Below are 26665 nucleotides of genomic sequence, written 5' to 3' on the forward strand. Positions count from 1 at the left end.
TATTTAGTCTCTTACAATAGTCTCTTTAATCAGATCTGAGACCAGAATCCTGTTTAATAAACCTTAGGGCATCACTACAAGAATAACTGGGGCTTAATTTGCTTGATGTAGTGAGTCCCTAGTCTGACTTATTTACTAACACATTACATTGAACTTAATATACTGTATTCTGAGCAACATTGCAACTTGATTGAAAAGTAGCCAACCACACCCATTTTATTAGGCAGGAGCACATTCATTTTTTTCCTGAACAGATTGCTTGAGTAGAATGTATTAAATTGTGGGCCTCCTATGTTTCTCGTATATTATTTCTTCCTTTTATCCTTAGATGATCACAGAAAAGAATAAACTTGTAGAGTTGTATCATTACCCAGGATATCATGAAGACGAACTCACACCACTGCCCAATGGAATAGAGCTGAATGAAATTTTGGAGAAAGTGATTCGTGCTCAGAGTAAAACTGTAGTTGGGAAGGTAGTTCAGACCTTCAGGTTTATATGGCAATACTTATCTTCTGGGTAAAAATAGTAGGGATAGATTAATCATATATTTACTTGTTTTAATGTCTATTAGCACCTGATATTTATAAGTACCCATAATGCCCAATGGTGGTGATTGCACACGGTTTTTGTTTTTTTCCTTGCTCAGCTTCAAGTGAATACAGTAGATCTAGTTACTTTTCTAATTAAACAGAGTATCTAGACATAGCCACTTGATATAAACAAAAGACTTGTCATCGCTCAGTTACACAGGATAAAGGTTGTCTGTGCTTCTCCAGATTTCATCTTCCCTTATGTCTTATCATGATTAAAAATGTTCTTAGTGAAATGTTTGTCATTAATCCAGAACTGCAAATTTCAGGTCAATCAGTAAATCTTTTGTGATTTACAGATTGAGATGAAACCAATTTTATAGTTTGAATGGATTAGTTGAGAGCATAATCTTAATTATTCTTTTCAGGTTTTAACTATGCTTGCTTATTTAGATTAGCTCACAATTTGGAGAACTGAGATTCAAGATAACTTATACCCATTGCTATGACTGCTTAATATAGTTCTGATAAGGCCCCCAAGGCAGGGGTGAAATCTACTTACCTTCCCTACCGGTTCGGAAGTGCGCACACCATTGTTATGTCCAATTTTTGACCCTCTGCGCATGCGCAAAGCCTTCTGCACATGCGCAGAGGGTCAAAAATGGGTTACTTCCTGGTTAAAACCAGGAAGTAACGACATCTGGGCAGGTGGGTGGAGCCTTGCGCTGCCACCGCTACCTGTTCGCCAAACCCCGCGCCACCACCACTACCGGTTTGTGTGAGTCGTACAGACCCGGCAGGATTTCACCACTACCCCAAGGTCTAAGGTAAAACACAATAATGGAGTAAATATACTGTAAAATATTCTTTCCAGTTAGTTCTGAGAATATTTTGACTAGTAGTTCCAAGCTTACCTCCTCCAGAGGTACAAGATAGCCAGTCCCATTATTGCCAGACTTTGTCCATCCATAGAGGAAAGTCGGGGAATTGAAGTTCCACATTTGTGGAGGGATCATGACATGAGAGAAGACAGATCTAGACTATGCTGTTACTCTTTTGTTTCTTTACAGACGAAGTGGGCTGTGAAAATGCTGCATAAGTTTTTTGATGCTCCATGCTCCCGAGCTGTTTTGCTGGATAGTTTCTGGTGGCAATTCCTGCACTTGTATCATGTAAGGATAAGGGGTGGTGATTGATTAGATTGTTAAATTCCATTTCTCCAGTTTTTCATTTTTGGTTCACCATTTTTATATTGTTTCACTTGTTTTAAAATAATAATATTCCAAATTTAGCACCATCTATATCTCTAATATGTTCTATATAATTATAAAATTATAATAATCTGTTCATTTTGAAATATTGGCAAAGAAAAGCTATGACAGTTTTTAAAAAGTCTTATAACTATTGCTTTAATTTGGATTTTTGCATTAATAGCAGCACAGGTAGTCCTTGACTTACAACCATTCGTTTAAGGATGTTCAAGGTTACAATAGCACTGAAAAAGTGACCTGTGACCATTTTTCAGACTTTTGACTGTTGCAGCATCCCCATGGTCATATGATCAAAATTCAGATACTTGGCAATTGGCAGTAGAGTGTCCTAAGGTCATGTGATCACCTTTTGCAACCTCCTGACAAGCAAAGTCAATGGGAAAGCCATATTCAATTAAAAATCATGTTACTAACTTAACAACTGTGGCAAGAAAGATCATAAAATGGAACATAACTTACTTAACTATATTGCTTAGCAATGAGAATTTTGGGCTCAATTGCGATTGTAAATCGAGGATTACCTGTAGCTTACTGACCTAAGTGTCCTTTCCAACTCTGTGATTCTGTAACATATAATGTTAATTAATATTAACAATGATGTTGTTAAAGCCAGTGAAGTACATATTTATTATATTCACTAATGCATTATGTTAACAATTTTGTAGAGGGGAGAGAAAAAGTCATGTCTGTTTATATATCTCAAAAATATTGAATATTGCAATTCAAGGGCATCAAATTTACAAGATTACTACCAGGATAACGCAAGAGGAGAGAATCAGATAATGTCTGTCTGTCTATCACATTTCTGGAAAATCAATACAGTATATGATCCTTCCCCCCTTCCTTCCTTCCTTCCTTCCTTCCTTCCTTCCTTCCTTCCTTCCTTCCTTCCTCCCTCCCTCCCTCCCTCCCTCCCTCCCTTCCTTCCGGCTTCCCCAGTGACTTTGTCAGAAAGTTGCAAAAGTGATCATATGACCATAGGGCACTGCAAACATCATAAATATGAGTCAGTTACCAAGAGTCTCAATTTTCATCACATGGTCATGGGGATGCTGCAATGTTCATAAGTGTGAAAAATGGTCATAAGTCATTTTTTTCAGTGCTATTATAACTTTGAATTGTTGTAAATCAAGGACTATCTCTACTTCTCAGAGGCAGTCCCATTTCATCTAATGGCAGTACCCTTTTACCTTAAGCATCTTTAACTAGTTTTCCTTCCTAATATTCCATTGCTATGATACTGTGGTTAAAAAAATATGCCTTCAATAACCCTGCAATTTATAATTATCCCACTAGCCAAATCGAGAAATTCAGGGGCACTTGTTTGAACGCATTGCAGGAAATTATGCCCTCATTCTGTTAGGCAACCACAGGACTTCCAACCAGGAATGCATCCTCAAGGTGAGTCAAGATTTTAAGAAATATGGGACTATAAGCAATATTAGTGTTTTTTTTAAAAAAATAAAATCTTAAGAGTGATATGATGTAAGTTTTAGAAATGCAGGAAGAAGTTTTAAATGTACGGGTTAAAACTGAGACATTACTGAATATTAAACTGTGGTTTCTTTTTCAATTATCAAGTTATGGCTTCTTATTGTGTAAAATGTGTGCCATCTCTTCTTGATTTCCAGTTAATATTAATGCTTCCTCCTCCTAGGAAAATTAGATAAAAATAAAGATGAATTTAATCTATGGATTCTTTTTTCATAAGTGGTCAGTATTTCTGCCAACAATTTTCCTCTGTTATGGTAATGATTTCTAATTTCCGTTTTCAAGGAATATGGAACTTCACCTGAATATGAAAGTTCTCTCTAGTTTTCATTAATACCAACTCAATATCTATGTAGTTATGTACATTTTTTTACTGTCATTTAATCATCCAACAGTATATACAGACATTTTCTATCTTTACCCTTGTGACAAGCTATGGTTTTGAGAACTAAACTAGATGCAACATCTGAATTTGAATAATTATGCAGGGATTTCTACTGAAAGAAATCATTGCTCAAGCATATGCACAGAAATCATCTTAGTTTGTACCTGAGCGAAACTAGATAAGATTCAACAGTATTTAAGGGGATGGGGGTGGGACCTCACCCTAGTGCCCACATAGGGATTCTAGACCAGCGGTTCTCAACCTGAGGATGAAGGGTAATATTGGTTTTTTTAAAAAATAGATGAGGAATAAATATGGCAAAAAGAAAATATAGAAATTGTAAATTTAATTGAAATGACTAAACACTGGTCAAATTTGTGAACCGGCCAAATACTCTGTTCAAAGAAAATACATTGTATGTTTGTATGTGTGTTTCTAATTATTGTTATTTATTCATATTTGTTCTCTTTTATTCTTTAAAGTTTAACAATTTGTTCTTTATCTTAATATCTTTATATTTGTTTGGGGTTGGTTTTCTTCCCTTTCATCTTTTTTATTGTACAGCAATCTTTCTCCTCAAACCTACCACCTTTCTCTTTTCTTTCCTTCTTACTTTCTCTTCCTCCCCCTCTTCTTCTCCTCCCTACTTCCTCTTCCTTTCTCCTTCTCCTCCTCTCTTCCTCCCTCTCTTACCCTCACTCCTACTCTAATTTCCCTTCCCTTCCTTCATCCCTTTCTATTGCTGTATCCTTTTATGGATATGGACTACTTAGAGGGCTGAAAAAGTTATTTTTGACTGGTCTTCGCACTTTTGACCAGTCCTCGAATTTATGACTGTCCTCACATTTTACATTTTTTGCCCTATCTTATTACAATGGTGAAGGGAAGCAGTTGTGAAATGAGTGACATGGTTGTTAAGAATGCTGCATGAGCAGAAATGTGAGGATGGTCATAACTGTGAGGACCAGTCAAAAGTGCGAGGACCTGTCAGAAATGACTTTTTTCAGCCCTCTGAGTAGTCCCTATACACATAGCCATGGCCACCTGGTCACATGACCAGCTAGCCACACCCACCCAGTCACATGACTTCCAAGCCATGCCCAAAAAATAAACCACGCCCACAGAACCGGTAGTAAAAAAAATTAGAACCCACCCCTGGTTGGGGGTCACCACAACATGAGGAACTGTATTAAAGGGTCGCGGTATTAGGAAGGTTGAGAACCACTGTTCTAGACTAAGTCCACATTTGTCTCTTCCCCCAGGCTCTACCAGTTTCTCTCTTACAGAAGGTTAGGAGAGAAGATGACAATTTTCTGCCAATCATTAAACTTCTAATTGAGGGACTTTTGAAAAGGTTTTAAGGAGGTTTGATATTCTTATAACACAGGTTGAGAATTAATTGGCTGAGAAAATTAAATTCTCAAATACAATTGCCATAAATTTATTTGAGATTTTCTCCAACTCCTGCTTTGTTTGAGTTTTTAGTTTTTTCCATCATTACTGAGTCAAGCTGTGTACATCTGCTTCTGCTCCTGTTTCCCGAGGTCCTGGTTTAATACCTCTGAATTCAAGGCCCAGCTCTGTGATGTATTCTTCGAATGGCTGGGAGGTGAGATGCCATCATATCCTTACTCAAGGAATGGATCATATAGGTTTTGACCAAGAATTCATATTTTTTTTAAATCATGTGGTATTTCAAAACATGAAGTATCACTGCCCTTCAGTTTACTTTACTCATCCTAGATAGGTAGGAACCAAAGGATGAATTTACTACTTGCACCTTCCAAAAATAGTTTGCAACAAAAAACAAAAATGCAACAATCTGAAAAAAAAAATGTAGTGCTGAAACTTTCCCTCTTGGCTGCCTAAATAGAGACTGTTTGGGAACAATAAATATAAATCTCTTTAGATGATCTTTAATAATCAGATACAACATGCTATTTTAAAACACATTATATTGTATTCATTTGTATTCATTTGGTTCTTTAAAGTTTAATTGTGGTCTTCCATCAATTTCTTCCTCTTACTCCTTTTGTTTCAGCATAAAATCTAAGTTATACCAACATCCACTAGATTATGATTTTCACTATGAATCCTTTTTGGCACAACCTTGTTAGGTACACTGCATGAACCAAGAAGTTTCTATAAATGGGATTACTCCCAACTGGAACCAGAACGATCAAGGAGAGAAGATCTGATGTCAAGAAAGAAAAAAATAGGGACTGGTAAAATCCTGATAACATTTATGTTTTCTTCCTTGTGTAAAGGAAAATGGTCATTGATTTAAATGAAGTAGTTTCTCATTACGAACTATTATAAAGTGTTACATAACATCAATAAAATTTAAACAATATGCCAGTTCCCCCTGCTATTATAGTTCAACCATGTTAAGGAGTCAAAATGAAATCAAGGTTTGTATAGTTGTCATTGATTAGTGTTAAATATATGATTTGCATGCAGAAGTCCACAATTTTGGATATTCCAATTAATAGTATTTCAATAGAGAACATGAGAAATATTGACTCTTCTTGCCAGATTATAATGCAAAGTTGGCTAGATCAACCGTCTAAAGCAGTACAAATTAGACTTACCATATTTTCTTTTGCATTTTCAAAATTAAAGTTTTAGGAAAAACATTAATAGTACATACATCTTAAAGCAAAGTCAACGATAGTAAATAGATCAATCAGAAAATGATACACAATCTCTTTGATATTTTGTAGAAGGTGAGCATCTGGATGCAAATAGCTATTGCAAATCCTCTTACTACATTTTAACCCTCTTATCATATTAACTGTAATATAAGCCTAGACATTTGATTTAATTTTTTCATGATTATATACCTGCATAATACCTAAATTTTCCACATGTGGATAAATTACAAGTTAAAGCAATCCTGATCATAATACGCCTTAGAGATGAAGAGCAGCCTATAGGTTATATGTATATGTGTATATATATGTATATGTTGTGTGTGTGTGTGTGAGACTGCCTCTCTTGAAAATAGGTTGCAACACAATGTTGTAGAGAGCAGGCACTGGATTCAGGGCAGGGAAAATGTACCAGCCTTTATTGATTAAATTTCATATTTCATTCATTTCTATAGTCACTGGTATATCGTTTGAGAGTTACAAGCAATACAGTTCTACAGGAAAGACTCATTTGCAGAAGGTAAAATATGAATTGGAGTTGGAGATAAAGCCATTTTTATTTCATTTGGGATGTAAAGAAGAAAAGAATTTATCAGATGTAAAAGCTGAATTTAATGCCTATTAGCCTATTAAGCAGTGTTGGAATTCAGCCGGTTTGCACCGGTTAGGGAGAACCATTTGTTAACTCTTTGTGGAGTTTTGTGAACCGGCTGAATAGTCAAGCCTGCCTGCCAACGATTCCAGTAGCTCACACCCACCTCAGATCTTCCTGCTCATTTGTAATTAACCAAAGGAAGGGAGAAGAAAAAGAAGAAATAACCACATAGCCATTTCTTCAGCAGAAAAATTCTAGCCCCTTTAAAACTCAGGCTTAAAGTGCAAGAGAGGTTTTTTTCCCCTTCTCTCTCCTTTCAGTTAATAGCTCCAGGCAGACAGCCAAGAACCATTTAACAGGCTATTTAGTTGCGATAATAAAACTGCAGGAATGCAGCCAGCACAGCCTTGAATAAACAATAGAAAATTGACAGGATTAGGACAGGGAAGGAGCTTTAAAAATGTTAATACAGAGCAGGAGTTTCTTGTCAGAGTTCTTACATCTTTTGAAATACATGTTCCAATTAGCAGAATTGATTTTATTAATTTGGAATAGTGTTGCAATGTTGTTTCTATGTTTTATGTATTTTGATACTACATTTTCAGCATTTAAGAGTTAGTTTACAGTATTAGACTGTAAAGATTTCAATTTATCTTGTAACACTGTTGCTTGTGTGTGATGGAGCATTCCCAGCTTCTGAAAGTAAGGTATTCCATTGGTTGATTGGTCTCACCCTTAGGAAATTTCTTCTTAGTCCTAGGTTGCTTCTCTGTTTGGGTAGTTGCCATCCACTGTTTCTTGTCGTGCCTTTTGGTGCTTTGGAAAATAGATTGACCCCCTTATTTTTGTAGGAGCCCCTCCTGACAGTTAGAACAATTAATTAGTGGAATAACTTGCCTCCAGAAGTTGTAAATGCTCCAACACTGAACATTTTAAAGAAGAGATTGGATAACCATCAATAGTGGGTTCCACTTGCCTTTGCTACCAGTTCGGAATCGGGAGTGCGTGCACGCTTGCTTCACTCGCGCGCGGCCCTTCTGCACATGCGCAACACCTTCTGTGCATGTACAGAGCATCTGTGATGACATCTGGGTGGGTAGGCGGAGCCTCCCACCGCCACTACCGGTTTGCCCGAACTGGGGCGAACCGGTAGAAACCCACCACTGATAACCATTTATCTGAAGTAGTGTAGGGTTTCCTGCCTAAGCAGGGGGTTGGACTAGAAGACCTCCAAGGTCCCTTCCAACACTGCTATTCTATTCTATTCTATTCTATTCTATTCTATTCTATTCTATTCTATTCCATTCCATTCCACTCCACTCCACTCCACTCCACTCCACTCCACTCCACTCCACTCCACTCCACTCCACTCCACTCCACCCCAAATATTGGAACAGTGCTATTTTATTGTGCTATTCATTGTGAGTTGAACTAAGGAGAAATTGCTAAGGGTGAGACCAATCAAGTTGGCCATGTCCAGCCAGTCACATGACCCCCCAGCAATGGTGAAATCTTCTACGGATCACCATCAGTTCGCTGCCCGCACATGCCGCTGTGCACCAAGCGCACATGTTGCATGCACGCATGTGCAGCACACGCCAAAAGCACACTGTGCATGCCTGTGCGCTGCACGCCAAATGAGTGCTTCGTGTGGAAAAAGAAGACTTCACTAGGTAAGTAGAATAGCGAGGGAGGGAACAGCTGTGCTATGCGATTTAGCTTCGCTAGAAAGCAGCATTTCCTGCTTTCTAGTGAATATAAACCACATGGCACAGCTGATCATCAGAAATACTGGTTCAACCGAACCAGTAGCTTTTATCACTACTGGTTAGCCCGAACCGAAGCGAACCGGTAGCATTTCATCCCTGCCACCTAGCCACACCTACCCTGCTGATCATTAGGGCAGAGACCAGTTGTTAAATTATTTGAATCCCACCACTGCCATTAAGAATATATTTTTACAAAAAAAATCAATCAAAACAATGTTTGTGGCAAGCAATCATGCACAGTTATTTTGCTTCTTTTCAAAGAGCAGAGGATCTTAGATTGCCAAATATATTTAAACTCTATTTTTCTTTGAAAATTGTGCCAACCCATAAATCAGATTGTAATTCCCTTTACAGTTCTCTTTCCTAAAGTCTGATATTCTAATATGAACTGATATTTATGTTTTTTTCATCTTTCTTTTCTGATATTGAAATAGATTCCATCAAAGAAAACATTTAAGATACCTATTAAAAAAGGCAAAAAAACTGTATCTGGGAAAAAAGATCAAAAGCAACTTTCCAAAAAAGTTACCACATTGGAAAGTGAAGGTAACATCTACAGAATTTTCTATAATACCAGCTTTAATTATGTATGTGTGATTTTGTTTTCAGACTAAGTAAGCAACAATAACGTAGAATGCTCTCTCCAATTGAATAGATATAATCGTCATAATCTCTCCAATTATAAAAAGGTCCCTTGTTTTCATATATCATGCAACCATATTCCTATGACATAAAGATACAAATATGCTTTATTTAGTTGGTTTACAGAGCATTCACAAGAGAATAATCTTGTATTGCTGATACTTATCACAAAGCTTGTCTAGCACATGTCTAGATCATAAAGTACTGCATTTTCCCCTAAGGATTGAATGGAAACACAGAAGGTCTTCACTGGTTTACTTCTGTACCATAGATGAATTGATTTACAGATGAACACTCTGTGAAGCTACAATTGTTTTACAATTGTTTTAAAGTTTCCCCATTGATTACAATCATTTTTGTTTCTTCTCTCTTCCTAGCTCTGGAACTTCAGCTAGCTTGATAGTTTTGTAACTTCACCTTAGTAGCCAGTTTCCCAAAGCTCTTGTCTTGTCTTGTTTTCCCTTTCCCCTTGGTAGGGAGTGATGGTAAGGAGATTTGTGTTGTTGTACACCACAATAAGTATGTTTGTTTTCAGCATTTCGGTAGAACAATCACAGATCACCTTTAAACTATTTCTGATAATTTTGAGAGTGAAAATAATAGCTGGACGTGTTCTATAAGACTAAATGCTATTGCTATAAGATTTTGAACATTAGCAGAAAGATTCTGTATATTACTATATAAGATATGAATGCAGTTAATTGCATGTTTTTCTATGGATTTTTTTTTAAAAAGCAAAACTATAAAATCCTTGCTAAACCTTAATAAAACAGATAGAAAATTGAATTCATTTTTTACTGATCTGCACATCTAAAATGCATCTAATTTATGCTGCCTAGATTTGATGAGATGAGCAGCCATATAAATCTAATACAGGTATTCCTAGGCATACAACTGTTCATCTACATAAATAAATGATGACCCCTACACAAATCAGCATCCGTTGTTCTGGAAGAGTTTTCTAATTATAGGCCAGTCTCAAATATTCAATTTTCAAATAAAGTGATTGAGAAAACAATAATTCTACAACTCCAACTATATCTGAATGAAATTTATTTTGGGGGCCTGTTGGTTCACTAATAAATGTAGTGAAAAACTCTGATTGTGGTCTGCTAATAAAATATGTATTTGTTCATCCATGAGGTCACCTTTCTTTGATACTTGAATATGAGTAATAACTTCTTTGGAAAGTAAACTGTATATGTTATTTATTTATTGATTGATGGTTATTTGAATATATAATTCCTAATAAATAAATGATCAATCAAATGTGTGTCTTTTTAGAAATAAAGCCTATTACATCCAAAAGTGATCAGCTTAAAGAGGATAATGAGAAAACTGCATGGAGTAGCCAACAGAACTTACCCAAAAGGAAATTAAAAATAGCTATACTTCCTCGAGAGGTAACATTATTTATGGATAATATAAATGTTAAAATTAAGTAATTATGGTAGATCTGAATAAAATAAGAATGTATTACTTACTCTTGTCCAAATTAGCCTTTGACTTCATAACTTAATTCTTTTCAATTATTGCAACATATTTTTGCTTGATTTATTTTGTAGCAAAATAAATCAGCTCTCCCCCAGGCAATTAAAATAATTTGTGTAAAATGAACTAATGATCCAGAAACGTTTTACAAATCTGAGAGTTGTTCAACATTATGTTTGGGTTGGTTCCAGAGGTGGGCTGCTGCCGGTTCGGACCGGTTTGGGTGAAACCAGAGTTGCGACCACCCGCCCCGGTGCTATCCCATCCAATATCACCATGTTTTTGAAGTTGCGCGCATCTGCGGAAGGCCGCAGACATGCACAGAAGGGCATATTTTTAGTGCTGGGCGAACTGGTTGTTATAACTGGCAGCAGCCCACCACTGGTTGGTTCATAAGAGCCAAGGTGGCGCAGTGGTTAGAGTGCAGCACTGCAGGCTACTTCAGCTGACTGCTAGCTGCAGTTCGGCAGTTCAAATCTCACTGGCTCAAGGTTGACTCAGCCTTCCATCCTTCCGAGGTCAGTAAAATGAATACCCAGATTGTTGGGGGCAATATGCTGACTCTATAAACTGCTTAGAGAAGGCTGTAAAAGCACTATGAAGCAGTATATAAGTCTAAGTGCTATTGCTATTGCTATATCAGCCTCCTTGAGATTGTGATGAGTTCAGAGTCAAACTGACAATAAGCATCACTCATGTAGAAAGACTGGCTACATTTAGATGAATTATGTAATAGTTAATTAGGGTATGATGGATATTGAATATCAGAAAATTCATATATGTAGAGAAAATTTATCAAAATTCACAGGAGAATTTCAGAAGAAAATTATTTAAATTACAGATATTCTGCATATAATTTTTTTTCTTCTGTTCAATCATGTCAAATTCTTGGAGACTAACTGGAAATGTCCTGGCAGTTTTCTTGACAACTATACAGAAACAAGATCTAAAGGGGATTGTGAACAGTTTTAAATATCTTGCCAAAGTTGTGGCATAATCATTCACCTGATAAAAATTATTCATTCTGAATATTGCTTTAATAATAGATCTAATAGTTCTGTTTATTTACTTTCTAGTCACACCCAGCTTGCCATGGTCCTGACTTTATATGGCATCGCTTCAATATTAGTGGTCATAGTCCACTAATTCAACATTACTTCCAGAAACATGGTACTGAATCAAAATCAGGATGTGACATCTTTGTTTCTAGGAGGGAGATATACAAACCAATGCCATATCCTTATGATGTTCAGAAGGGAAGTATTGATGGAAAATTCTTAAGATTGAGCTTCTTGGCTCGCTATTATAACTTTTTTCCAGTATAATATTTAAGAAATGCATTGTTAAATTTACTTATAAATGTCTAGGTCATTTGGGGAACCCATTATTGTACTTTTTGGAGTATAAGACACACTTTTACATACACCCCAAAAGTGGCTGAAAATTGCAGTGCATCTTACACACCAAATGTTGCCAAAGCCCCGCCAACCCGCCGGCCCCCACCCTTCGGCTCCAGGCAGCAGGGATCGGCGGTGGTGGAACCTGACAAAAATGTGACACACAGAGGCCAAAAATGGGGTGTGCAGAGGCCGAAAACGCGATGCGAAGAGGTGGCGATCAGTGGAGATGTGCTGTGGTGATCCTGGCAACCTGGAACAGGTCTAAAATGAAGTGTGTGGAGGCTGAAAACGCAACGCACGGAGGCCAAAAGTGTGACACACGGAGGTGGCGATGGGCTGTGGCGATCCCCGCAGCCTGGAACAGCTGATTGGCAGTATTTTGGGAGGCTGATCCAACCACCAGTCAGCTGCTCATGCTGAATTAGGCTGCGATAATGTGCTGAAGCTGACCAGGCTGTTTGTTGTTTGTTGCAAGGACGCTAGCCTGATGAGTACTAATGGATGCTGGTAGGCAGAGGCAGATTTTTTTTTTTTCCTTCCCAAAAACTAATGTGCATCTTATATTCTGGAGTGTCTTATACTCTGAAAAATACAGTACTTTTTTTTTTATAGTTTGCTTAAGAAAAAAATTCTAAGTAGAAATTTCCTTTACATTTAAATTCACTGATTCTGTCAAAACATATGCAGAAGTGATCAAGGAAGGTTTTCATATCCTCCATCAGAAGCACAAAGCCTTCAGAAAATGTTATTGGCAACAATACAGAGAAATGATAAAATTTGATGAACAAAACAAATGTAATCAGGAACTTTACAGGTACCCAAAAGTGTATATTGAAACTGTTTGATTTTATGCATCTAATGCCCACATTTTAAAACTGTTTCTGGATGTAGATATGGCTTATATAACAGCCACATTATTTTCTTCCTCTATACTTTCAATTTTTGTTTCATACCATCTTGTGATGATCTAGCCTATTCTTTTGAATTGGCCAATATTGCTTTAATAAAGAATTGAAATGAATTCTAGCATCACGATATCAACATGAGGAAAACAGGGCTCCCTCTAGGAATTTTCTGTTTCTTACACAATGCATTTATTGTTAATTCTTATTTCTTCATGAATTATTCATGAATTCATGAACTATGAATTATTAATTACACTAACCAATACATTGCTTTAAGGATTTTTGTATTTGTTGCTCCCATATTTACATAGTTGATTTGCCCTGAGCTTAACTGTTCAACAAAATTCAAGCTTTTACTTTGTAACATCCCTGTGTACTCTGTAAGAATTGCATTTCTGTTGTGTGGATGTTATACTCTTCCAGAAATTAATGTGATTTTCTTTGGAAAAAAATCCCAGTAACTTAAATATATTACTGTACTTTTCCTATACTGGAGAAGTCAACTGCTTAAACACTTTTAATAAAATGACAGGAACAAGTTCTTATACTACCCTAACTCCTGCAGGCTAGTTTCCTCCACATCGTCACCACTCAGCCATTATATTTGAAAGAAATATGTTATTCTATGAAAAAAAATTCAATATCTCATAAAAATTCAATATCTCATAAGTAGATGGATTGTAAGTAAGTAACTTGGACTCATTGTGGAAGGCTTTATGAATGTACATATGTGTACATATATTTCAAGCTTTTACGAGTTGCCTGCTTGAGAGCTTTATTAGAAAATATGGCTTCAATCTTTAGCTGTAATCATAACCTAGGTTTCTTCTCAGCTTTAAAATTCAAATAATTTATCTTCTGCTCCTTTATGCTCAAGTTAATTTCAATTTTTCTCTTATCATCTTGTTCTGCAGAGAAGCTATAAAAGAAGAGATGAAAAAGAGAAAGGCACAAAAACAAAAAGAATTGCTTTCTTTGAGAGATCGGCAGAATAGCTCAGAACCTTCATCCCTGTTTTCAAAAGATTCATCCGGGAAACACCGTAGTTATCCTAGATCTCTCCTTTTGAACTGACATTGATTGAGTTCAGTTGGAAGCATGTTACAGAATGACAATTTAAATAAAATTAAAGAACCTAGGCTTGGTACTACATGTAAATGTATTGCTAATTAGAAATAAATGAGTGCTACTATATTAAGGGGGAAGAATATGATTATGTTTTGGGAATGTTACTGGATATAATTTCTTTTATTACTTTTGAATATATGTATAATTCTTTCCCATTACATTTGATTTTATTGTTGTATCTGTTCATTCTTTGTCCAGTTTAAGAATATACTGACTCTAAATTGGATTATTTGCAGCTTTTCTAACACCAATTTCATAATAGGTATACATAACGGCAATACTTCTTTTCTTTAGAATTATCATTGGGGGGGTTACTTGGAACTCTGACAATATCTAAGTTTGGAGTGTTTAATTTGTTTACTGAACTCTACATTTTAGCTCCTAGTGAAACTAATTTGCAAGGTGTTATTTTTCTTTGTTCTTCCATATTAGCCCCAGTAAATGAAGTTTAAAAGAGCATCTCTTTTTAAAGAAGAGCATTTCCAAATATTAAAAATTGTATCATACTAGTATGTCTATAATAAGTTGTAATTATGTTGTAATTTAATTATGTTGTAACTAAATCATGACAACAATAGATATGGTTTGTAAATATATATAATTAAGAGAAATTATTTCTATTCTATTTGTCAGAATATAATATTTTATTAGGGTCTGAGCCCTACCTTTCAAAGAGGATATTCCTAAACTGGAGCATATACAGAGGAGAGCAACCAAGATAATTAGTGGCCTAGAAGTTTACATTTGTGAGGGGAAACTGGGAAGACATGATAGGTCTCCTCAAGTGTCTGAAGGGCTGCAATTCTGTCCAGGAGCATTTATCAAGTTGTTCCTGAAGATATACCAAGAAAAATTGAGCTTAAAGAAGGTAGATTTTAGTTGATCACAAGAAAAAAAAAATCCTAATAGTAAAAGCTGTTCTGTTCTGCTCTTAATTTTTAGGAAGCTTTTTCTTAAATCCATTATTCTGTGTCCTTTGGAATGGTATGCCAGTGTTTCCCAGTCTTGGCAATTTACTGTGGAATTCTGGGAGTTGAAGTCCACATATAGCAAAGTGACCAAATTCGAAAAACACTGTCTGAGAAGCTATTTTCTTTTTTCCCGCCAATTTGGGAGCTCAGTTCCCAGCAGCTGTAAACTGTGCCTCCAAAGTCGATGTCTGAGCTGCAGGCCAGTCTGTTTCAATTTGGTTAAACTCAGCTGCATATAAAGCAAGGTCTGAGCAGCATTTTGAATGAAGAGAAATCAGCATCTCTGTCCCTAAGGCTACAGATTATTTCCCCCCAGGCTCTCCCAGCCCAATTTACTTCCAAAATTACTAAAATGTTACTAACAAATTGGCATGAAGGTGACATGAGGAGAGAGCTGAGAGGAAATAAACTTCATGTACCTAATTTTACCTCAGAGCCTAACTTTACCCATCTAATTTGCCTCATAGCAGAATGTCTGGTGAGGAAGCAATAGAGGTGTGAGTAGGGGAAATCTGACATGCTATTCTGAGCTCCTTTGTGATAAAAAAAACCCGTAACTTTTAAATGGGAGATAAAGGAAGGCGGCCTTTGTGAACTTTACGCTTCCAGCTTTCATTCTGAGGCAAGACCCCAGAATAAGAGTTGGCCTCCATAGAGAAAATCTGTATTAAAATGTGTTCTAGAAGGATGGGGATCACATGTAACTTGTATACCATACATCAGTTTTTTTCAAACTTGCACTTTAAACAATATTATTTGATTTATATGACGCCCTTCTCCGGAGACTCAGGGCGGCTTACAATGCGCTAAGCAATAGCCTTCATTCTTTTGTATATTTATACAAAGTCTTTTGTATATTTATACAAAGTCAGCTTATTGCCCCCACAACTGGGTCCTCAATTTACCTACCTTAGAAAGGATGGAAGGTTGAGTCAACCTTGAGCCTTGGTGAGATTCGAACCTGCAGTAATTGCAGGTAGCTGGTCTTAATAACCAGCTTAATAACAGGGTGCCTTAGACCACTGTACTACCAAGGCTCTATGTATATTATTTCTTATTTATTAGGGTTTATTTATTTATTGCAGATTTAGACAGGTAAATGTGGCCTATGATGGAAGTGAACAACGTTTTTATGTATATATGATATACAATTATGTAATAGATATATTGCATAATTATTTATTTTCTATCTACACACATACACATTTATCATCTATGTACATACACACAATTATAATACAGGAATGTAATTTTAAGATGATTAGATAAGTTATACAACACACCATAATAAAATTCACTGTGAACATATTAGTTTATTGTTACCATAGTTTTACTACCACATTGGTATATCCTGCATTTATTGGGATTTTATCTTGAAAACAGCACACTGACTCATGGGTTTTAGTCTTTAATTGGCCAGACTATGTTCCCTTGCCTTCCAGCTAAGTCAGATTGCCTCCTGTGAATATTAAAGTTAAAACATATACTAAATATATAGTGTGATGACTGCCTTCATGTATTATAGACATTCATAATTACAGTGAACTGGATGTGAAAGAAGTTTTTTTTTAATTTCTCAAATTATGCTGCAAAAATTTTGGTAATCTTTTTCTCCGTTTGAATCTTTCTACTTGGAAAAGATTTAAATCAGTGCTGATTCAAAGATCAGATCACTGTAGTGGTGTGTGATATATTTATTTTTGAATGAAATTCATCTTAGTTAATGTATTTCGGCAATCTGCTTAGCCCCTTCTAGGCTAGCATAATATGGTAAACATCAAAAACTTATAAAATAATTAGCATATTTATGTTTTTTAGCAGTATTGAATTGATTTCTGCAGCACTGACTGAATTCTATTAGTTCTATTTTCACAATGAAATCTGTAGAAGACCAAGTTGTACAAGAAGAACTAGGATACCAAGATGAAGAGGTATGGAAGTATATTTGGTTCAGTAATAATTTTCAATGTAAAGTCTCTTGAGAAAATCCCATACAAGAAATGTAATAAAATGGATAGTTCATCTACAAATAATAAATTAAACATATATCTATGTTTATAGTGTCATTACTTATCAGCATCAAAAGAATAAGAGTTAATTGGCAACAGGCAGGTGACCTCAGCTGAGAACAAAAAGGTAAACAGGATTGGACTTGGTGCCTGAGGAGGTATCAGGACTAAAGACTAATTAAAAACTTGAGACTTGGATGGGAAGAAACAGGCTGAACCTAAAGTCAAATAAGATGGTGATCGAGAAAGTGGTGGCATTGCAACTGTGGAGGATCCTGGAGGAAACAGATTATTTGGATCCTTTACAGTCATGTTTCAGGCCCAGAAATGGGACTGAAACTGCATTGGTCACACTCATAGATGATGTCTGATGGGAGCAAGACGGTGGCAGTGCTTCTATCCTTGCTCTCCTTGACCTTTCAGCAGTTTTCAATACCATCAACCATGGTATCCTTTTGGGCCAACTTGAGGAGTTGGGTTGGGCAGCACAGTTTTGTGCTGTTTCTGTTAGATCGGCGCAGGAATGGAAGACGCGACCAGCTCGTTACATTTGTAGCTTTATTTAGAACAAGAAACAGTAGCAAGACTGGCCGGGCGCTGCCGGAGCTCTCCTTATATTCACTCCGGCAGTCGCACCGCCCCGACAGTGATTCAAAATTTCCCGCCCGATGGCTGGCAGCCAATCCGGGCGGATGTCCTTATAAGGACATAACACTCCTCCTCCCCTTAGTCCGAAAAAAATTCAACGTTCATTTATGAATGTTACGTAGTCCCGCAGGTACGTAGGACGCCTCGGCACCCTAGTTGACCTGTGCAGTCTCACTTCTTCCTCGTCCCCGACCTGGACGGACGGGGCTCCTGTGTCTCCTGGTTCCCTCCCCGGAACCGGGCTCGGTTCGGCTGGCGAGTGTGCGGGGTCACCCTCAGCGCCTCCGGCCGGACCGCAGACCTTGGATTGCTGGTTCTGGTGGTCTTCCTCTTGGCCTGGGGATCTCTCGCCTCGTCGGTGCTGCTCGGTTCTGACCCGGGAAGAGCATCTGAGTCTTGGTAAGTCACCGGCTGTCACTTGCTCTTCCCCGGTCTCCTGGGCGCTGTGATTCGGCTTCGGTTCGGCTCGTTGTTGTCTGGTGGGTGGTTCGGATCAGTGCCCTCAGGTCTGGTCTGCCAGCTGTGGATGGTGTTGGCTCGGGTCGTGGTGTCCGACCTCGCAGGGGTGGCGCAGGTCTCCTTGGCCGGGCTGGTGTTGGCCTCCCCTGTCGGGTCAGTGGTGGTCGACCTGGTCGGGATGTCGTTGCGGGGCTACCTCCCCAGGTTGGTGGAGGTCTCCCCTGCCGGGGTGGCGCAGGCCTCCCTGGCCGGGTTGTTGTCGGCTTTCCCTTCGCCCTAATCCCTGGTCTACCGCAGTTTGGTGGCTGGGGTCATCTGGGCTGGGTTGTTGTTGCCGGGTTGTTTTTCGTGCTGGGCAGGGGTCCCTCTCACCGGGGAGTCGTGTACCACCCTTGCCCCTGGGCTGCGGTGTGCCCATCTCTGATGGTCCCCGGTCTACTCGCCTGGAGTGGAGGTCTCCCTGGCAGGGCTGACGTGGGTTGCCTTCGTTGGCGGGGTGTGGTGCTTCCCCTCTGGGCAGGTCCCGGTCTACTCGTGTGCCGTGTTGGTGGTCTCTCGCCCTGTCGAGCCGGGTGCCCACCTCGCTGGGTTGGTGTTGCCATCCCCCAGTCGGCTGGCCCCGGTCTACCGCTCTGGACTGTCGATGTGTCAGCGCCTGTAGTGTGCTTGTCCGGCCTCGTCGGGGTGGCGGTGGTCTGCCTCGCAGGGGTGTTGTAGGCCTACCTCATCAGGGTGTTGCAGGCCTACCTCGTCGGGGTGTTGCAGGCCTACCTCGTCGGGGTGTTGCAGGCCTACCTCGTCGGGGTGTTGTAGGCCTCCCTCGTCAGGCTGGTTTTCTTGCGCTCCCCCCACCTTTTCCGGAGCTGGTCGATGTGACGTCTACAGACCTGTCCATCTTCCAGCTCCAGGGTGTAGGATCTCGGGCCGGTTGTGCTGTCTATTTTTCCCTTCAGCCACTTAGGAGAGCCGTGGAAATTCAGCGCGAAAATCGAATCTCCTTTGCTGAAGGCGCGAAGCGGGCAGCTGGCCATTGCGGTCACTTCTGGGCTGTATTGTGGGTGCAGCCGGTCCAATGGTGACCTCAACCTTCTGCCCATCAACAGTTCGGCCGGGGTCTTGTGGGTGGTGGCATGCGGCGTGATGTGCTGGGTGAGGAGGAAGTTGTCTATTCTTTCCTGCCAGTCGCCCGTGCCCATCTTGGTGAGTGCCTCCTTGGTGAGCATCACCATCCGTTCCGCTTGTCCGTTCCCAGCCGGCCTGTATGGGGCAGACAGGGCATGGCGGATGCCCAGTCCTGCCAGGAACGCCTCCATTGCCAGGGATGTGAGTTGGGGGCCGTTGTCGGAGACCAGCACATCCGGTAGTCCGTGGGTGGCGAAAAGGTGGCGCAGGGCCCGGATCGTCGCTTCCGTTGTGGTAGATGCCATGGGTACCACCTCGAGCCACTTGGAGAAGGCATCTACCACGATGAGGAGGTGGCGCCCTTGCATCGGACCCGCGAAGTCGATATGTATCCTCGACCAGGGGTTGCTGGGGGTCTCCCACTTCGCTGTTTCGGCTTGTGGCGGCGCTGGGCAAACTTCTTGGCACGGGTCACATCTGGAGGCCCATTTTTCAATGTCTCTGTCCAGTGAGGGCCACCAGACGTAACTCCATGCCAGGGCCTTCATGCGGACGATGCCTGGGTGCCCTTTATGTAAGGTCTCTAGAGTCCGCCGTTGCAGAGTGCTTGGGATCAGCACCCTGTCTCCCCATAGTAAACAGCCCTTCATGGTGGACAGCTCCTTCTGCTTTCTGGCGAACGGGCTGAACTTCTCCTCCGTCTTCTGCGCTGGCCACCCCCTGAGGATCCAGGACTTCACTTGGCGGAGTGTGGGGTCCTTCTGGGTGTGGACGGCCACATCTGCAGACGATACTGGACAGCTGGCATCGTCATCTATGTGGAAGAGGTGGAGCGTGGGAGCTGGGTCTTCTACTGGATCCTTCAATGGGCATCTGCTCAGCGCGTCGGCGTTTCCTATGGCTGTGCCTGGCTGGTGCACGAGCCTGTAGGAGTAGCCGGCTAAGAAGATGGCCCATCTCATCATCCGCGGGGACATGAAGGTCGGGGTGGGTTGGTCGCCTGTGAGGAGCCCCAGGAGTGGCTTGTGGTCGGTTACTATGGTGAAACATCTCCCATAGAGGTATTCGTGGAAGCGTTACACTCCTGCCACAATGGCCAGTGCTTCTTTGTCCAGCTGGCTGTAGTTGCGTTCTGCGCTGGACATGGTCTTCGAGAAGTATGCTATGGGGGCTTCTGAGCCGTTGGGCAGTTCGTGGCTGAGGACTGCCCCCACCCCGTAGGGCAACGCATCGCAGGTTAGCTTGATGGGGAGCGTCTCATTGTACTGGATGGGGACGCTTTTTGAAGTTAAAAGTCCTTTTACGGCTCGGAATGCTGCTTCCTCTTCTTGGCCCCACTTCCAGGAAGCCGCTTTCCCCAGCAGGCGGTGGAGTGGCTCAGCAACTGTGGCTTTCTGTTTAAGAAACATTGCATAGAAGTTGAGCAACCCAAGGAATGCCTGAAGTTCCGTTTTGTTTTTGGGGCTCGGAGCTTCATGGATTGCCTTCACTTTAGATTTGGTGGGGTGGATGCCAGTGCTATCAATGAGGTAGCCCAGGAACTCGACTTCCTGTACTCCTAGGATGCACTTATCTCTCCTGACTCTCAAGCCCTTGGCCTTGAAGTGCTGCAGGACAAGCCTAAGCCTATCAAGGAGTTGTGCCTGTGAATCTCCGGAGATCAGCACATCATCAAAGTATGGCACCACCCCTGGAACGCCTTGGAGAAGGTGTTCCATCATCGATTGGAAGATGCCGGGGGCAGCACTGACTCCAAACTGGAGATGGTTGCATTTGAATGCCCCCCTGTGTGTGACTATAGTTTGGGCCTCCGCCGTTTTTTCGTCCACTGGCAGTTGCTGGTAAGCCTGGGCCAGGTCCAGTTTTGCAAAAATTGTGCCAGTTCCCAGGGAATGCAACAGGTGCTGCACTACTGGGACTGGGTATGCGCTCTGTGCCAACGCCTTGTTGATGGTACAACGATAGTCGGCGCAGATGCGCACAGACCCATCATGCTTCAGTGGGGTCACAATGGGGGTCTCCCATGAGGCATGATCGATCGGTTCCAGGATGCCCTGGGCGATCAGCTTATCCAGCTGCTCGTCTACTTTAGGCCGCAGGGCAAATGGAACCCGGCGGGGCTTCAGCCTAATTGGGGTGATTCCCTTGTCCAGATTAAAGAGATTGGCCTCCCCACAAATTTCCCCAGCTTACCATCGAAGACTTCCTTGAACTCTTCGATGAGGTTGTCGAGTTCGTCCCTGCGAAGTTGGTTGATGCCTTCGATTGAAAGCCCCAGCGGCTTAAACCACTCCACTCCTAGCAGGTTCGGCTGGCTGTCCTTCACGATGGTGATGGGAAGCTTGCCTTTGAACTCGTTGTAGGCGACTCGGATGTTGGCTCTTCCTAACACTCCGATGGGGTTTCCCCCGAAGTCGACGAGCTTGGAGTGTAATGGCTTCAGGTCTCGCTTAGTGATGCTGGGTTGTAGGCGCTTCAATTGTTGCCAGTCCATGATGGAGTAGACCGAGCCCGAGTCTACCTCCATTTCGCAGGGTGCTCCCTCCACGTGGATGGTCACGTGGAACTTGGTGGCATTGTCTGAGTTCGTGTGTGCGATGGTCGTCTGGTGGACTGCTCCGCTCCGGGGAAAATCATCGTCTCTGGGTCTGGATGGGCCAGAGGACCGTTTGGATGATCTCTGGTAATCCTTCCGATTCTCGCGGGGACGGTGGCTGGAAGGCTCTGGGGCTGGCTCCTCGGCTCTGCAAGCTTCGGCGATGTGACCCCTTCTGTTGCAGCGTCTGCAGTCGCATCTCTCCACTTGCAGGTTGCCCTGGCATGGTCCCCTCTGCAGCTGGCACAGCGCTCCCCCTTGTAGCTTCTTTGTGCGGTTTCCCGCCTTGGGGGTCTGGATACTTTGTGGACGGTGGACTCCTCCTCCGACTCTGATCCAGCTGTGGAGTCCTCGGTTGATGATTGCGCCATTGAGCGAATCTTGTGGATTCCCTTCGCTCTGCTTACTGCTGCAGCTGCTTTCTCCGAGATTTCGGATGCGGTGGCTTCCTCCACCACATCCTTGAGCACGAGTTTCTTCCTGCTCAGGAATTTCTTTTGCAGGCCTCTGTCTCTCATGCCAAAAACCACGCGGTCAGCGATGGCGTTGTCCACGTGGTCGAACTCACAGCTGGCTGCGATCTGGCGCAGGGCGGCCACGAATTCTTTGATGGTCTCACCTTCCTTTTGATCCCTCTGATGGAAGGTGAAACGGTTCGCCACTGGTGTTCCAGTTGGGGCATAGTGGTCTTCCAGGATTTGCAGCAGATCTGCCCATGGCACTTCTTCGATGTCTCGTGGTGCTACGAGATCGATTGCCATATCAAGGACTTCGGAGCCGCAGTTGGCCAAGAAGATGCCCTTTTTTCGGTCATCATCGGCATCCCTGATGTTGTTGCCTCTCAGGTATTGCCGAAATTTGACCACGTAGGATTTCCACTTGTCCTTCCCTGGGCGGAATGGAGCAAGGGCTGGCAAAGTGACTTCAGCGGATGCCATGCCTTCGGAAATGCCTACTGTGGTTCCAGGTGCCGGAGTCTTGGTCTTGTTGGCTTGGCGCCACGAGGTTCGTCTCTTTCTCTAGTCCTTTGTCGCCAGTGTTAGATCGGCGCAGGAATGGAAGACGCGACCAGCTCGTTACATTTGTAGCTTTATTTAGAACAAGAAACAGTAGCAAGACTGGCCGGGCGCTGCCGGAGCTCTCCTTATATTCGCTCCGGCAGTCGCACCGCCCCTGACAGTGATTCAAACTTTCCTGCCCGATGGCTGGCAGCCAATCCGGGCGGATGTCCTTATAAGGACATAACAGTTTCCCCTTCCTCCAAGGCCAGTCCCAACTGGTGTTGATAGGAAATGAAAAGTCCAGCTCATGGCCCCTTTGTGGGGTGCTACAGGGCTTGGTGCTCCTTTTCAACATCTACATGAGATCACTGGGTGAGATCATCCGTCTCCATGAAATGAGGTATCACTAATATGTTGACGATACCAATTATATATCTCCATTCCTGATGAAATGAGTTCTGCAGTGGATGTCCTTTCACAATGCCTGGATGCTGTGGAGGTCTAACTGGGTAACAACAGACTTTAACTGAACCCAGTAAAAGAGTGGATGGTCTTTTCTGTTCCTGGGAGTTTATCATCCCTGGTCTTGGATGGAGTTGCACTGCCCCAGTCAGACCTGGTGCATAACTTGGGGGTCTCCTTGGACTCATGACTCCTGCTCAAAAGCAGGTGGCAGCCATGGCCAGGAGGTCCTTTGCGCAACTCCATATTGTGCACCAATTAAGCCCTTTCCTGGACATGGAAGCTCTATGTTCAGTCACTCATGCCCTGGTCATCTCCTGATTGGACTGTTGCAATATGCTCTATATTGGGCTATCCCTGAAAAGTATTTGGAAGTTTCACTGGTGCAGAGTATGGCCATATGGTTCTACTTACCTTTACTACCAGTTTGCAACAGGAGTGTGCATGTGCAGATTGTCAATTATGACATCCGTGTGGGTGGGTGGAACCTCCCGCCGCTTTTACTACCGGTTCTAAAGAACCAGACAGAACTGGGAGCAACCCACCACTGGGCCATATTGGGTGCCCAAAGAAGGACACATACGATATAACACCCTTGCTCCATGAACTGCATTGGATACCAGTTTTCTTCTGGGTCCAATTCAGGTGTCGGTCATCACTTACAAAGTTCTACATGGCATAGGATCAAATTACTTACAGAACTGGATTCACCCCATCTCATCAGCCTGTCTCACTCAATCAGGAAGAGAAGATACACTTCAGGCCCTGTCGGTTAAAGAATTTTGGTGGGGTCTAGGAAGAGAGCCTTCTTGGCCACTGCCCCCACTTTATAGAACGTCCTCTCCCCAGAGGTGAGGAAAGCACCCCCCCCAGTACCTTGACCTTCTGCAAAGGAGTTAAAACTTGGCTCTGCAGCCTTGAATGGGGGGGGGGGGCACAGAAGACTATGCAACTGTGATGCAAGCTAGTCCAATGAGAAATCCCCCCACATACCTGTAATAACCATCTTGGAATGGCCATTTTAGGATTTTTCTTTTTTCCCTTTTTTGGTGTTTAATTGTCATTCTATAATTTTAAACATTTTAAACCTAATTTAATTTAATTTTTTATACAAGATTTTATTTATTGGTTATATCCTGTCTTTGGCGGAGATGGGCAGTTTAAAAATATAAATATAAATAAATAAATAAATAAAATAACCAATATTCTGTTCTCATGTTATAGGAATCATTTTTCCAGGACATTGATCTGTTACAGAAACATGGAATTGTAAGTACATTTAGGGATTAAACTACAATACTATAACAACAGCAAAAGTGGATGTTTTCTCAACTCTTTTGATACACTTAAACATGATTCTCTCTTTCAGTCTTTTATTATTTACACTTATATTTATCCTAATACTTTTTTTTCTATCTGTGCTAAAAGGAGGAGATTGTGCATATGTGTGTTTTTATCTGTATTTTTGTGAAAGTGGTTTACATGTGTGTGAGAGAGAATGGCTGGTGTGAGAAAGAATACTTGACATAAATGAATATTGTAAAGGGAATACCTTATTTTAAAGGCAAATAATTTATTAGTTTTTAAAAAATCCTATCATTATTTTTTATAAATAACTCAAGGCAGCTTTCATACCTAAGGTGGGACTAGAATTCACAGTCTCCTAGTTTCTAGCCTGGTGCCTTAACTATTAGACAAAACTGTCTTTTCCTTACCATGCCTTTTTTGATGTATGGATTGTGGTAGTGAATTTATACATGTATAAATGCATATAGATTTATAACTTTTCCTCCTGCACATGTTTATTGATGAAAGAGGGATGAAATCTGCAGCACTGGTTTCACCTAGTGTTGGCAGGATGAGACTGACAAGATGAAGAAATTATTCAAAGAAGTATTTATTTCTGGGAAGATCATCTTAAATTCAGGGCCATCTTTCTTTCACTACTTTAGACCATGTTTCCTTCACAGAATGTAGCAGACATTAAGAAACTGAAATCAGTAGGAATTTGCACAATCAAAGGGATTCAGATGACAACTAAGCGAGCATTATGTAATGTGAAGGGACTTTCGGAAGCCAAAGTAGAGAAGATAAAAGAAGCAGCCAACAAACTTATAGTAAGCAAAAAGTATCCCACTAGATTTTCTTTATTGTTATTTCCTACGGGAAACCTGAGAATGTACAGGTAGTCCTCAAGTTTAGTGTATGTGATTCACTAAACTTAAATATATCACATTTTCTAGGCAAGCATTTAATTCTACACTTTCCTGGTTTTCTTTTTCTTTTCTCGCTCCTCAGAAAAACTAGCAAAAAACACTAAGATTTGACATTATCTTGCATTGTATTACCCTAGCTCTCAAGATTGGAGAATTCTGATAAAATTATTCAAAGTTATTAGAAAGTGATACATATGCATATGCATATACATACTGTATACATATACATATACATATACATATACATATACATATACATATACATATACATATACATATACATGTACATATACATATACATATACATATAAATATAATTACAATAAAATACAAGTTACAACTAAAAATGGGAAGGGAGAAGAATATACGAGGGGGAAGTGGGAACTGCTATTAATTGATCAACCACCTCCAGTGTGAAATTCCCCTATCAGGGCTCCAAGCCAACAGACAGAACAAGGTCTTCAGGCTCTTACAGAAAGTCAGGAGAATTGGAGCCAATACGACCTCAGGGGGCAACATGTTCCAAAGGACTGGGGCCACAGCAGAGAAGGCTCTTCTCCTAAACCCCAACAGCAGAATTCCTTGACTGATGGGATCTGCAGCATGCCGCCACCGCTGGCATGGGTGGGGCAGACCTGTTCCATAGAGGTGAGATGGTTCCTCAACTAATCTGGACCCATGCCATGCAAGGCTTTATAGGTAATAATGAACACTTTGAATTGTACCCTGTAGCAAACCAGTAGCCAGTGCAACACTCAGAACAGTGGTGTAACATGAGCCACTTTAAGCCCCTCAAGGATTGGGCACACCACTCCACTTTGCACCAGTTGAACCTTTCAAATGCTTTTCAAAGGTAGCCCCATATAGAGCACATTGCCATAGTCTAAGCATGAGATGACTAGGGTTTGAATGACTGAGTG

General features: G+C 41.2%; 2 protein-coding genes across 3 annotated transcripts in view; both read left to right on the forward strand.

Annotated features, from left to right (window-relative positions):
- FAM227A (family with sequence similarity 227 member A) overlaps positions 1 to 14207 on the forward strand; it is a 30194-nt gene extending 15987 nt beyond the window's left edge. Inside the window, exons 5-15 of the mRNA XM_070947737.1 lie at positions 329 to 475; positions 1604 to 1705; positions 3101 to 3205; positions 5166 to 5289; positions 5798 to 5905; positions 6787 to 6851; positions 9130 to 9241; positions 10622 to 10740; positions 11905 to 12062; positions 12893 to 13042; positions 14048 to 14207. Coding sequence (XP_070803838.1) covers positions 329 to 475; positions 1604 to 1705; positions 3101 to 3205; positions 5166 to 5289; positions 5798 to 5905; positions 6787 to 6851; positions 9130 to 9241; positions 10622 to 10740; positions 11905 to 12062; positions 12893 to 13042; positions 14048 to 14207 — 1350 coding nt within the window. The remainder of the gene's footprint in view (positions 1 to 328; positions 476 to 1603; positions 1706 to 3100; positions 3206 to 5165; positions 5290 to 5797; positions 5906 to 6786; positions 6852 to 9129; positions 9242 to 10621; positions 10741 to 11904; positions 12063 to 12892; positions 13043 to 14047) is intronic.
- A 2899-nt stretch (positions 14208 to 17106) lies between these two features.
- Positions 17107 to 26665, forward strand: part of DMC1 (DNA meiotic recombinase 1) — a 32208-nt gene continuing 22649 nt past the window's right edge. For both annotated transcript variants that reach the window (XM_070947465.1, XM_070947466.1), the window contains exons 1-3: positions 17107 to 17163; positions 24754 to 24798; positions 25500 to 25646. In XM_070947465.1, the coding sequence (XP_070803566.1) occupies positions 17107 to 17163; positions 24754 to 24798; positions 25500 to 25646 (249 nt within the window). The remainder of the gene's footprint in view (positions 17164 to 24753; positions 24799 to 25499; positions 25647 to 26665) is intronic.

The sequence above is a fragment of the Pituophis catenifer genome, unplaced genomic scaffold (genome assembly GCF_029215685.1).
Source record: "Pituophis catenifer annectens isolate HBS135680 unplaced genomic scaffold, rPitCat1.0.hap2 SCAF_7, whole genome shotgun sequence".
Classification (NCBI taxonomy): domain Eukaryota; kingdom Metazoa; phylum Chordata; class Lepidosauria; order Squamata; family Colubridae; genus Pituophis; species Pituophis catenifer.